This window comes from Equus quagga, chromosome 4, assembly GCF_021613505.1.
Source record: "Equus quagga isolate Etosha38 chromosome 4, UCLA_HA_Equagga_1.0, whole genome shotgun sequence".
NCBI classification, from domain to species: Eukaryota; Metazoa; Chordata; class Mammalia; order Perissodactyla; family Equidae; genus Equus; species Equus quagga.
The window spans coordinates 84529707-84542508 of record NC_060270.1 but is presented as its reverse complement, the minus strand read 5'-3'; the positions used below and the strand labels follow the sequence as shown (position 1 = coordinate 84542508).

Sequence of the window (12802 nt, the reverse complement as noted above, 5' to 3'; positions counted from 1 at the left end):
CGTAGGTTTTCAGTAAATGTTGTTGAATTAACCATTAAAAAAAAGAGCAATTTTTCTGAAAGTGGAAAACATAGCTAAAACGAGACATACATATAAATGAGGTTGTTGAACTCTAAATATTTAGCATTGCATTACCCTAAGCAAAAATTGCTTAAATTTTGGTATATTGTGATTTCTGGATTAGTTATTAGCTTATTGAATGAATCTTAATTGAGCAACTGCTGTTTGCCATGACCTCAAAACCAAACAAGACATAATTTCTCACCAACTCGATGCCCCCCTAAGCATGATAGAGTGATTTGGAGGAGGGTGGAGGAAAGGGTAATCAGTAATCCATATAGATATATAAACTCCTTGAAGCATACTGAAAGCTTAATTTCAGCCCTTATTTGAGCATTGATCAATCTTTTAATGAAAGCAATAAGTACAGCTTTTAAGTTCAGTGTTTTTCAAGAGTTTCCACACACAATACTAGAAGGCTGGCTTGAGTACCACTAGGAGATCTGAGAGTATTTGACCACTAAAGTACTCTTGTATTTATTTATACTAGCTCTTTACCCACCTCAAGTTAGTGCTGGTAAAGCAACTTGAATGAATTGGTTATAAGCTTGTTCAAATATTTATTTCAAACTTGCCATAAGAGAAGAGCCTTTTCTAAAAAAGCTAATGCAAAGATTTCCTCTTTGTACAGGATTCTTTATAGGCGTGGAGGAAAAATTGTTAGATAATCATTGTTAGACTAGATTTATAAAGAATGCCTGGTTAATGGTCATTAAAACCCTTGAGAGACCAGTTTAAGGATATTAGGTGCCTCCCCAAACTGATAGGCAGTTAGGCAATCTTCTCACAAGAAATTCATCGAAGTCTAATAAAAAATTGTTCAAACACTTTTATCATGAATGCGAAATACTTCCCAAAAGAGCCTATGAATTGTATAAAGTAAAAGACGTTCTACCTCAAAAAACTTAGGGGACAATTTTCTGTCTCTAATTATAGATTGATAATTAGTGGTAATTTGGTGAGTTTATCTTTGAGAAAATCATAAAGACTTATTTCTATTTAGCAGACTCTATTTATGATTAACCAAAAATTGAGCAATAATATTTTCTCACTAATAATACTCATTAGGATAAGTAATTGTTAAGTCAGTAACTTTGACAAATATTGAAATATTTTTCTATATGAGAAAAATTGAAAGGAAACCAATGTAGACTGAATAGTAAGGAACGCAGAACAAGAGATATACGCTATACTAGCTGATGGAGCTACAGAAATAGAAACCGAATCATGCCATCCTTTAAGGATAAATAGTTGATTTTTATGTTAATGCTAAAGATAATGGGAACTAAGGAAAGGAAGCATTTTAAGGAGGGCGCACTACATGATTAACTTTGCCTTTGGGAAAGATCACTCTAGCTATTATGCTTAGTAGAAAACTGGAGAAAGTCTGGGGTTGGGGGTGGGTGAGCAGAGGACTCTGGGAGACAAGTTAGTTGGCTGCTGTAGTGGTTTTAGTAAGAGATGACAGAAGCCTGGACTTGAGTAGAAACAATAGAGAGAGAAATGTGGGAAGATTATAGAGATACAAAAGAGTAAAAATATAAAGGAACTTAATTAATTGGATATGAAGGTTGAGGAATAGGCATTATTCAAAGATAACTCTTTCATTTCTGGCAACCCCACAAGCTGAATAATGTTGCTTTTCCCTTTCTTCCAGAAGGAAACCTTGTTAAGGACTGATACATCTTTCCACTAATAGAAAAACTTGAGATGAACTTTTGACAGTTCAGCTTCTGAACTCATCAGAGTATCTCAAATCCTACCAGTAATTGTACTTTATTTTATCGTTTCATCTTTGGATTCTCTATGAATGACTCTCTGACCCTTCTCTTACTTCTTACACTGTTGCCCTATTTATTTTCTCTCTTCACTGTCCTCCCTCTACTGGACTTTTTCTTGAAAGACTCTTTCCTTCCTTACCTTCCTTAGTGTAAATCTAACATGAAACCAGCTTCAAAAATCAGGCCCCAAATCTATCCATTACCCCAACCAGCTCTTATGGTTTTCTTCCAAGCAGATCATTTTCTGGGGAAAATCCTGAGGCTCTTTGGGCCAAGCTTTCAAATAGTCTGCCTGCCCTGACTTTCTCCATATCCTGAAACACTAAACTGCTCTTAAGTCATGTACTACCCACATCAGCTATTGGTTAAAGTGACTTGTAGCAGTTACACTTTATTATAAGGATAAATACTAATACATGACTATAGGCACATTCATTGTATAAATTAACAAGTATTTACTCATGTTTATATATTTTATATATATGTACATATATTTGCCTCTTTCACAAAAACCAAAGGTAAATTAATTTTCAGAAAAAATAAACAACGATAACAATTCATGGCAAATGTTCTTGCCAGTGGTCTGCAGCCCTACTCTCTGATGGTAATCAATTCTTGTATTTGAGTCACTGCTTGGTCCAAATATCTTTCAATTATTCATGCTCTCAGTTTTATTTTTCTGAAATAATGAGTAATATTAGCTGTCATTAATGTGACAAGTACCATTAACTTATTTAATCTTTGCAAACCTATTATTAATTATTTCCCTTTTGCAGATGAGAAAACTTTAAGTTCACTGAAGCTATAACTCTGCCTTAAAAATCGAAGTGAGGAAATGAAGGAAACAAATTCAGACTCAGGACTATACGTTTATAGCTCCTGTCATCCTCATTACTGTACAATAAGAGGACTTGGAACTTCATCCCAAGTGGCTGGGGGTTCCCCTTTTAAGCTCAATTGCCCCTCCTAAGTACTCATATACTGCCCAGAATTATACCTTATTGGATAAAAGATTGCCCCCAAAGCTCTAAAGTACTGCTTGCAATAAACATAGTAAGGAAAAAAAGGGACATTAAGATTTCCAATCTAAGCCAGGAGTAATATAGTTGACTTTTCACGTTTGTATCTACGCTTATTTTATTTTATGCATCATTTATTCCTCATACAGTGCTTTGTGGTAAATGTTACTTTTTGCTTTTGAAGATGAGGAAGCATTTGTTCAGATTTGCCCAGCTAGGAAATTACAGAACTTTGCTATTACAGTTTTGTTTATCCAATTTTGGATTCAGGCCTTTTGACTCCAAAGCTATGCTCTTTTTCACTAAGTGTCCCTTTCTTTTACAAATAAGGAACCTCAGCAAGGTGGAGAGCGGAAGTTTTACTATAACCACACGGTTTGTGCAGAACGTTCCTTTCCAGTGTTCACTTAACATACACTCAGCGTACTCTGCAGAGTTCATCTGGTAGTACCCAGGTGAACTATAGGGGGTTTTCCATCTCCTTGCCAATGATTTTATTGTTTATTCTAAAATATATGGAAAAGCTTTTAGAGATATGTTGGCAGCTTTATTAGATTCCAGGCTACTGTCAATAGAATCTGATTTTTTATCGCAAAAGACCCCTGATGTATCATCTGATTATTCTAGGGCAAAGTATAAATTGTTCATCTTTGGAAAATTAAGGACTCAACTTTGGGCAAGTACAATTGCTTGAGCAAAGTGTTTTTTCAGTACTACCGTCTACTATCTGTATGAACTGGACTGTTAGGTTGAATTAAGCAGAAGCTAAAATGGATAAAAGGAAGATGAATATAAATGAGAAATATATCTGTTTATTTCTGTAAAGAGCACTCTCTTATGTAGTAGGAAATTATCATATAATTATATGCTTTTTTAACTACAAAAATATAAACCATTTTAAATGCAGATCTTTTGATCACATTGCTGCTATATAAAATTTAATTCTCAATGACATTTTGAATCTAATTGGACTTATTTCCGAGTAGATTTCCATTAGTACTTGAAATTATTATCCACTTCTGTCAACAATTATTTTGCCAGTGAGTACTAAAGATTCATTCATTCCCTCTATTTTGCAAGACACCATATTTAATTTTACCCAGTAATAAAAATGCTTAGAAAATAAAAACTATTGTGAAAATTGGTCCAGAGAGAATGAGAGAAATATAAACAGGTCAGTAATAACAGTGAGATCTAGATTTTGGAAACAAGCCTTGAATTAAAGTAGAAAGTTTGGATAGGGAACATCTGTTGTTTTGCCTATTTCTAAATAGGATTTTCAATTTTCATTTTCACCCAGGAAGCCTTTTGGTGTAAGAATGTCAACATCTGTGATTTAAAAAAGAGAAAAGAAAAGAAAGAAAGGAAAAAACCACACCCTTAAATGCCATTCCTCTGAGAACTATGTATCTATAGCAATGGGTCCTAAATGAGTCATACTTCCTATGTTTCTTCTCCTATCTTTTGTTAGAAGGTTAGAAATTCTATTTTATATTATTCCATAGGCCTTTTTTTTTTCCCACCATATTCTAGATTCTGTATCTGAGACATTTGGTGGGTGCAGGATGGCTGTTATTTAAACCAACTGTGCATAACCTCAAGGAGCTTCACCTCTGGTGAAAGAGTGAGATGTAAAAAAACTAATCAAAATATAAGGCTAAATGAAATAAGGAGTTTAATGAGAGTGTAAGCCACTTCTGAGAAAATTAGCACAAGGAGTGTTGAGTTCTTACATGGGATTAGCAAAGTGCTCACTTGGGAGGTAGTAGTCAAACTAGGCCTTGGAGAGAAATGCTAGCAAGATCAATCCAGGTTGAGTTATCAGTGGGCACAAAGGTCTGGTCACTTGATATGTAAAGAGAAGCAAGTAGTGAGGGCTGGCTGGACTTGTAGAAGAGTAAACTAGAAGGTTAATGTGACAGCAGATCAGAGGGTCTTATGCCAGGGTGAGGAGTTGTTTTGTATTTTTTTTCCTCAGGGCAATGGGAAGCCACTGAAGACTTTTACAGATGGGTATAGAGGACTCAAACTCTTTTGAAGATAAATAAGATGGAAATCTGAAAGATAAATTGGAGAAGTGAGAAATTATAGACAAGGATACAATTAAAAAGTTATAGAAACGTTCTAAATCTGAAACAGAAATTAGACTAGAACAATGAGATGTATAAGAAAGTGACAGATACCACGGGCATGGTAGATGTGGAAGTAATTGAACCTGATGACTGAGAGAGAGGTGAAGTTGACCAGATAATTGGAAGGATGTTGGAGACATCGATCCAGATGAAAATAGAAGAAGAAGGCTTGCTTCAGACAGTTTCCGAAGTCAGCAGTGCGTTGTTTCTCTAAGATAGGAGTAATCATACATTTAGGACATTAAGAGATAAGAAGATTAGTCAAAAAGTTATAATTCTGCCCCTTTATCCTCTAGAAAAAAAAGTATTGATTTGGGATACATACGTATCTGTTAAAACTGACAAAACCAAAACAGTGATAAACACTAAATTGTTCAAAGTTGGAGAGGCGTAGAGGTGAGGGTGAGCATAGAAGGCTCCTCAAGTATTTGAAATGTTCTATTTCTTAAGCTTGATCATGGATTTATGTATGTTTCATTAATTTGTATACTCTGTCTTTTAGTAACATATACATGTTTGTATGTTTACAGTTTCTCATAATTGCAACAAATGGAATAATGGAATATTTAATATTTACAAAGTTCTCTTGGGAAAGCTTTTCAAAAATGTTATCAATTTGCTTTTTTTTTTGCTGGGAAAGATTTTCTCTGAGCTAACACCTGTTGCCAGTCTTCCTTTCTCTATTTTTTTTTTCCTCCCCAAAGCCCCAGTACATAGTTGTATATTTTAGTTGTGAGTCCTTCTAGTTCTTCTATGTGAGCCACCACCACAGCACAGCTACTGACAGAGGAGTGGTGTGGTTCGGTGCCCGGGAACCCAAACCACCAAAGCAGAGCATGCCGAACTTTAACCACTAGGCCATCAGGGCTGGCTCCCAATTTGCTTTTTTAAACTTTGCTCTTGAGAACAGATAAATAATTGCCTTGAAACCCACCTCAAATCAGTTTTGGTCACATGTAACTATATCTGCCCTCAGAAAGTTATGAGTTGGGATCCCCTCCTCCTTTGAGGGCATGCCTGATTGCAGGCAAGAGCCTTTGTGCCTACCCTCGAGATGCTGGTGTCAGCAGGTTCACTTCATAGGAAAAAATAAAATAAAAGAGACCTCACAAGCAGAGAATTGACAACCAGTCCTTTTTCACTTAGATTTATCTACATGTTAACTAATTTGTGTGCTTACTGCCAATCCTCCTTTCATCTAAGGCCTATTTTCTGGAACCATTTTTCTTCTCCCTGAGTTATAAGCTTTAATGTTCCTTTAGCTTAGTTCCTTTAGTTTCTCCAGAACTCTACTCATCTTGCAAAACTGAAACTCTATATCCACTAAACAATAACTCCCCATGCTCCCCTCCCCCCAGATCCTGGCAACCAACATTCTAGTTTCTGTGGCTATGAATTCAACTACTCTAGGTACCTAGAGTAGTTAATGGAAGTAGTTAAGTGGAATCAAATATTTGTCTTTTTTTATGAATGCTTATTTCACTTGGCATGATGTTTTCAAAGTTCATCTATATTGTAGCATGTGTCAGAATCTCCTTTCTTTTTAGGGCTGAATAACATTCTATTGTATGTATGTATCACAGTTTGTTTATACATTCATCCATCGATGGACATGTGAGTTGTTTCCACCTTTTGGTTATTGTGAATAAGGCTGTTGTGAACATAGGTGTACAAATATCTTTTCGAGACCCTGCTTTCAATTCTTTTGGGTTTATATTCAAAAGCGGGATGGCTGGATCATATGATAATTCTATTTTTAACTTTTTGAGGAACTGCTGTACTGTTTCCCACAAAGGCTACACCATTTTACATTTCCACCAACAGTGCACAAAGGTTCTGATTTCTCCACATCTTTGTCAACACTTATTTTCTGTTTTTCTCTTTTGTTTTTTATAGTAGCCACCCTAATGGACGTGAGGTGGCATCTAATTGTGGTTTTGATTTACATTTCCCTAATGATTAGTGATGTTGAGCATCCTTTCATGTTCTTATTGGCTATTTCTATATCTGCTTTGCAGAAATGTCTATTCAAATCCTTTGCCCATTTTTTAATCAAATTGTTTGTCTTTTTGTTGTTGAGGTATAGTTTGAAAGATAATTTTGTGGAGAATAAATTATAAGTTCAAAGTTATTTTCTCTCAATCCTTCCCAGATATTACTCCGCTATCTTTTGGCATCTCTTATTGCTGTTGAGAATCTCCATGTTTGTCTAATTGTCATCAAATTGTTGGTGTTGCGTCTTTTCTCTCTACCTGCTTTTAACATCTTTTTTTTTGTTTTCATGACAATATTTTTTATTTAGCCACCTAGAAGCTGTTGTGCCTCCTATGAAGTCATGTCTTTCATCAGCCTGGGGAGCAAAGAACCCTCAAATATTCTCTCTGACCATTTTCTCCAACCTAGTCTGTCTATTCCCTCCTTTGGAAACTCTGAACAGTTCTAAACTATTCATTCTAATCTCCAACTCACTTAATCTTTTTGTTTCTCTTTGATGGCCCTGGCTAACTTCCTTCAGTTTGTCTTGCAGTTCATTAGTTGAACTGTGTCTAAGCTGCAGGTTAGTCCATCTAATGAATTATTTTTTTAATATTCAAAAGTTATTTTTGGCTTTTGTTTATATCTTCCAAGAGGAGTCTTTTTTAAGTAAATCATTGCACCTTGCTTATTATTTCAAAGCTTATTTTTTTTCCTTTAAAACGTTCCACTCAGGGCCAGCCCAGTGGCGTAGAGGTTAAGTCTGCGCACTCTGCTTCAGCAGCCCGGGGTTCACTGGTTCTGATCCCAGACGCAAACCTATGCACCATTTATCAAGCCATGCTGTAGCAGGCATCCCACATATAAAATAGAGGAAGATGGAAATAGATGTTAGCTCAGGGCCAATCTTCCTCAGAAAAAAGAAAAGGATTGGTAGCGGATGTTAGCTCAGGGCTAAACATCCTCAAAATAAAAATAAATAAATAAAATATGCCCTCATTTTCTTTTTATCTTACACATAATAATTTTAAAACATATGGGCTTTGGAGGTTCAAATCTGTTGTTCATTTTTCTTTTTACTCTTGCTCTTATGTTTCATTTCTTTGTGTGTGTTTTAATTTTTGTTCCCATGTATTATGAGAATGAACTCAATCTATAGAAATTCTGAGGGCCTATGCTGAGGAATTTTTTTCTGCCATAGAGGATGTATATTTGCTTCTGCTGGAGGGAGAAGGAATGACTATAAGCCAGAAATCACTTTAATTTGATTTCTCCCCTACCCAACCAGTGGATACCTTGTTCATAAACTAGTAATCTTTTGCCCAAGAGTGTAGGCCTATGCTTAGAAATTTTCTCTGTGTGTACCCAGAGAAAGGACAGAGAAAAATAAGTTTTGTTTTTGTTAATTATTCTTCTTTTTAAGCATTAGCCAGATTTTTTTCCCACTCACGTACCACTGGGGCTGTAGACTCTTCCGGTGTACATGAGATTGTTCTTATTTAGCTCTCCTACTCTTCATAAGGTTAAGGACTGAACCCTCTTGCACTAACTAATAATCCATGAATCTCTAGATTCTCATTACAAGTTTTTGTCCCTGTGGCTGCACCAGTCTCTGTATGCTCATTTGCCTTCCTTTATGGCTTTAGCTAACATACTAGTGTGTTAGCCCTTGGAGATTTTCCTGTCTGTCTTGTGATCTCAACAATGCATTTAAAAGTTACAATTTATCACTCATCAGGGAATTTTGTGGCAATGAAAGTCTTTTCAGAATATCTAATCTGCCTTAGTTCAAGAAATGAGTCCCTAGAAATAGAAAATTGAACTTTCTGAGAAACTTACTCGGAGGTCTTGGTCTGACTTCCTTGAAAACAAGAGTTAAGAGTCAGAATTTATTATTTCAATATTTTATCAAGGAAAGAAAAATATCATTAAACATATGGCAGCATTTACACCCCCCCTCCCCAACCCTGCTTATGGCGAATTTACCAGGGACTCTAAAACAATCAGACATGGGCATTAGTGATGGTCAAAAAAGACATGAGTTTCATTTTAGACATAAAGCTGACAATTAGAAACTTCAGTCAAGGGGACAGAAAAAAGATAAGGATAGAGAAAGAGAATTCAGATTGCCTGAGTATGTGTTTAGATATGTACTCCTGACAATAAACTTGAGGACCTTATATCTGATATTTCTAGCTCAGCTCACATATCCTTAAAATTATAGATCATTCACATCATGAATGTATTCAATTCATTAAAAATATTTATATTGAAGGCAATGCTGTATACGTTTGGAGAGGGGAGCTATAAAGATCAATTAGCTGGAAGCCTGCCCTCAAGAAGTATATGTGAGAGAAGTAATATGTCAGCAAATAATCAACACATGGGGTAGAAAGGGATTAATCAGATACAGTCCTATTGAGTTAGGTAGATAGAGAAAAAGCTTCTGGCTGGGATATATAGGAGAATTGGTTAGGTTTTTGTGGTTGAAGGGTGACATTGCCTATCAGCTGGCCTATTTTGCATGAGATTTAGGTAAGTGAAGATGTGATAGGACATGAGGTCCAGATAACTTCCTTTAGGTTGGAAAGGTCAGGACAAGTCTAGAGGTCTGAACACACATCAATATGATTGAAGGTAATTGGTTAAAAATAGTGAGAAATAAGGTTGGGAAGGTAGTTATATCAGATTATATAGAAAGCCAGGCTAAGGAATTTAGGTATCACTTTCTGAGTGGTTGGAGGCTATTGAATACCTTGGGGCCAACAAAGGTCACGATCTGGAGCTCTTTAGTCAGAAAAAAAATAACTGGCAACAAGTAAATCAATTGCTTGGGAGAGGAAAAAGACTGGATGCTATTGCAATATTAAAGAAAGAAATAGATTTGAGGCAGCATGAACCATAGACTGGACAAGGACTAAATAGGGGTTCATAGCCTATATTTGGCTGTGCTTTCCAATTTACGAGTATAATGCATCCTCTAAGCCAGATGAGCAGGCATCAATCAGCAATAACTAAAAGAAATTAGAGCAGCAGAGACAGCCAAAACAAATTTTTAAAAATATGTATTTTTGAGGAAATAAAAACTTATTTTATTATTATTGCCAGTACCAAGCAATGCAGGGTAAAAACGCAGAAAGTTATTAAGTCCTTGGATTGGCAGAGAACCCCTCAACCCTGAATTAAGCTGCACAAGCACACATGATCTAATGTAATATTCATAGCAATCGTATATATTATCAATAATTAGCCTCATTTTCTCTGATAAGAAAAGAGGCCAGAATTTAAGTGATTTGATTAAAGACAAAAAATAGTACCTAACCTAGAACATGAAGCCAAATCTTCTCATTATAGCAATACTGTCTCTCAGCAACCAATTAAGTCCAGAGGGTGAAGGAGGAGGAGGAATAGATATCTTGGGTGAGTCAAATAAATCAGTATCAGACATGGCAGGTTTAGCTTTACAGAGGTGTTATATTACTTTTTTTTCTCGAGAAAAGAGGGAACTGGATGACGATAACTAAGAATAAGAAATTTCAAGTTTTGGGTTGAGAAATGAAGGAAGTTCACATTCGAAATTCACCAACTTAGAAAATGAATGATGAAAGGTAATTTGCAGAGTGAGAGGTTGTTGATTAGAGGTAAAATTGAAACATGGGGACTATGTTGTAAGGGCACCGTGATTAAAAGTAATTTGGAAATAATCAACGGATTTTTGAGCAGAAAAGTAGGCTCTGGGGCAATTCGAGGACTCAAACGTGTGCTGGAGCCTGCTACGCCAACACTGCACGTTTCATCCCACCCGGTAGTGGCAGGCCTCCTTATCTTACTTTGCTCTTTTGAATTTTGAACTAGTTGGCAAATTTTACAAATGTAGAGTTTCCACTAGTAGGTGAAAATCTAGCTTTGTGGCATCTTTTGAAAATGATAACAAGGGAAGATGCAGCAATTTGACGAGCTACGTGGCAGCTGCTCTGGGGTTCTGGAGGCATTTGGACGAAATGACTGCCCTGGAGCAGCGGCTGCAGCACCTGGGAGCTAGTTAGCCCCGCCCTCAGATCTTTGAATAGGAATCTTCATTTTAACCGTCTCCAGGTGTATTGTAAGTTTGAGTATCACTGGTCTAGAGAACTCTGGAGGTACAGCATGCTAGAAAAAATTAAAACTGTAAAATAAAGGCAAAACCAATTTAGAGTTGTCAAATGCCACAGATTAGCGACTAAACTGGCCTACTTTATATGTTAATATGTTAAAAGATTTTCTAGTATCCATCATTTGTAACACTTTATTTTATTTTAATTTGTTTCTTTAATTAAAATGTGCAATTGTGTTTAAGCCTAAATTCTATCATTTTTTTAAAAGATGCCTAATTGAATAATTAAGGACTAGCAACTCAAATATTCATATTGGCTGTAATGAATCAAAACAATTAGATTTCAGTAATTTCTGTAGTCTCCACACTGGAGGAATGTTAAAAGGATTTTAGTTTCTTTGTTCGTATCTCAGTCAATTTCTGTTAATTATCTATTTTGAAAGATGTTCAACTCTGGTGATTCTTTTAGGAAAGTTGAATTGTTTTATTTCCTCTTGGTAACAAATTGGCACTTAAAACATAAAATAGCCCATTTGTTGATGGTCCGCAAGTACTTTTTTCCAACTAGAAAGATGTGCTACCAACTGGAGAAGCTATTGCTCTCATTTGAATTTTGGTCACCTTGACCTGTAGGACGGCTGCCTGTGTCTGCTTCAAAGTGTTTACTAGTGAATCATTGACTGCTAGTGTAATTTCAATGCTAATTGTTGCTTCAGGTTTTCAAATGGCCCAGCAGTAAGACATTAATGATTATTCGTGCCTTAAGAAGAGTTGATAAGGAAATGAGATTACAATCTTGTACAGTTTTAGCTAACAAATTAAAGTGTAAATTAAATTTTCCCTGAGACAGAAAATAACTTACTTGGAAAGCCAAAAGAATAAGAAACTGCATTTACTTTTAATTTTCCCTTTCCTATTTTACAGATATTCAGAGTATCAGAGGGCTAGCTGTGGATTGGGTCTCACGTAATTTATACTGGATTAGCTCGGAGTTTGATGAAACGCAAATTAATGTGGCACGACTAGATGGTTCTTTGAAAACCTCAATTATCCATGGAATCGATAAGCCACAGTGTCTTGCAGCTCACCCAGTCAGGGGGTAAAGTATGATTATTATTTTTTTTAAGTTTCTCAAAAATTTCACACACCTTTGCTCTGAGTTTATATAAAAACTTTGTTTAATTCAGAGGACACATGTATCAACTATACAGTTAAAAAAGCAAATATATGGGGCCAACTCCACGGTCGAGTGGTTAAAATTCCACACTCCACTTCAGCGACCTGGGGTTTATGGGTTCAGATTCCCGGTGCGGACCTACTCGATGCACCAGCAATGCTGTGGAGGCATCCCACGTACAAGATAGGGGAAGATTGGCACAGATGTTAGTTCAGGGCGAATCTTCCTCACACACACACAAAAGCAAATGTGGAAATGAAAATTGTAAAAGAAATCGCTGGTTAGAGATTTCTGTTATCTGCATAAAATCAGATTTTTACCTGTTATTGTAAGATCTCATTAATTTATATTTTCTAAAGAGTGACAGTTCAGAATTAAAAGAAGATGCAGGGAAAAGTCATTGATTTCATTTTGAACACAAGTTGTTAACATATTTATTGTATGTTGATCTTATGGTCCCTGCTAAATAGATTAGTTTTTCTCATCTTCTGGCTAGTCATCAGGAAGAGAGCTGGTGTAAGGCTGAAAAAGTTCTTTCTCCCCAGTGCTTTCAAGGGGGGTGATTG

At 36.0% G+C, this 12802-nt stretch overlaps 1 protein-coding gene across 1 annotated transcript in view; it reads left to right on the top strand.

Moving 5' to 3' along the window:
* The window catches only part of LRP1B (LDL receptor related protein 1B), a 1825183-nt gene that overhangs the window by 1244652 nt on the left and 567729 nt on the right, over nt 1-12802 (top strand). The window contains exon 30 of the mRNA XM_046659286.1: nt 11984-12158. Within this exon, the coding sequence (XP_046515242.1) occupies nt 11984-12158 (175 nt within the window). The remainder of the gene's footprint in view (nt 1-11983; nt 12159-12802) is intronic.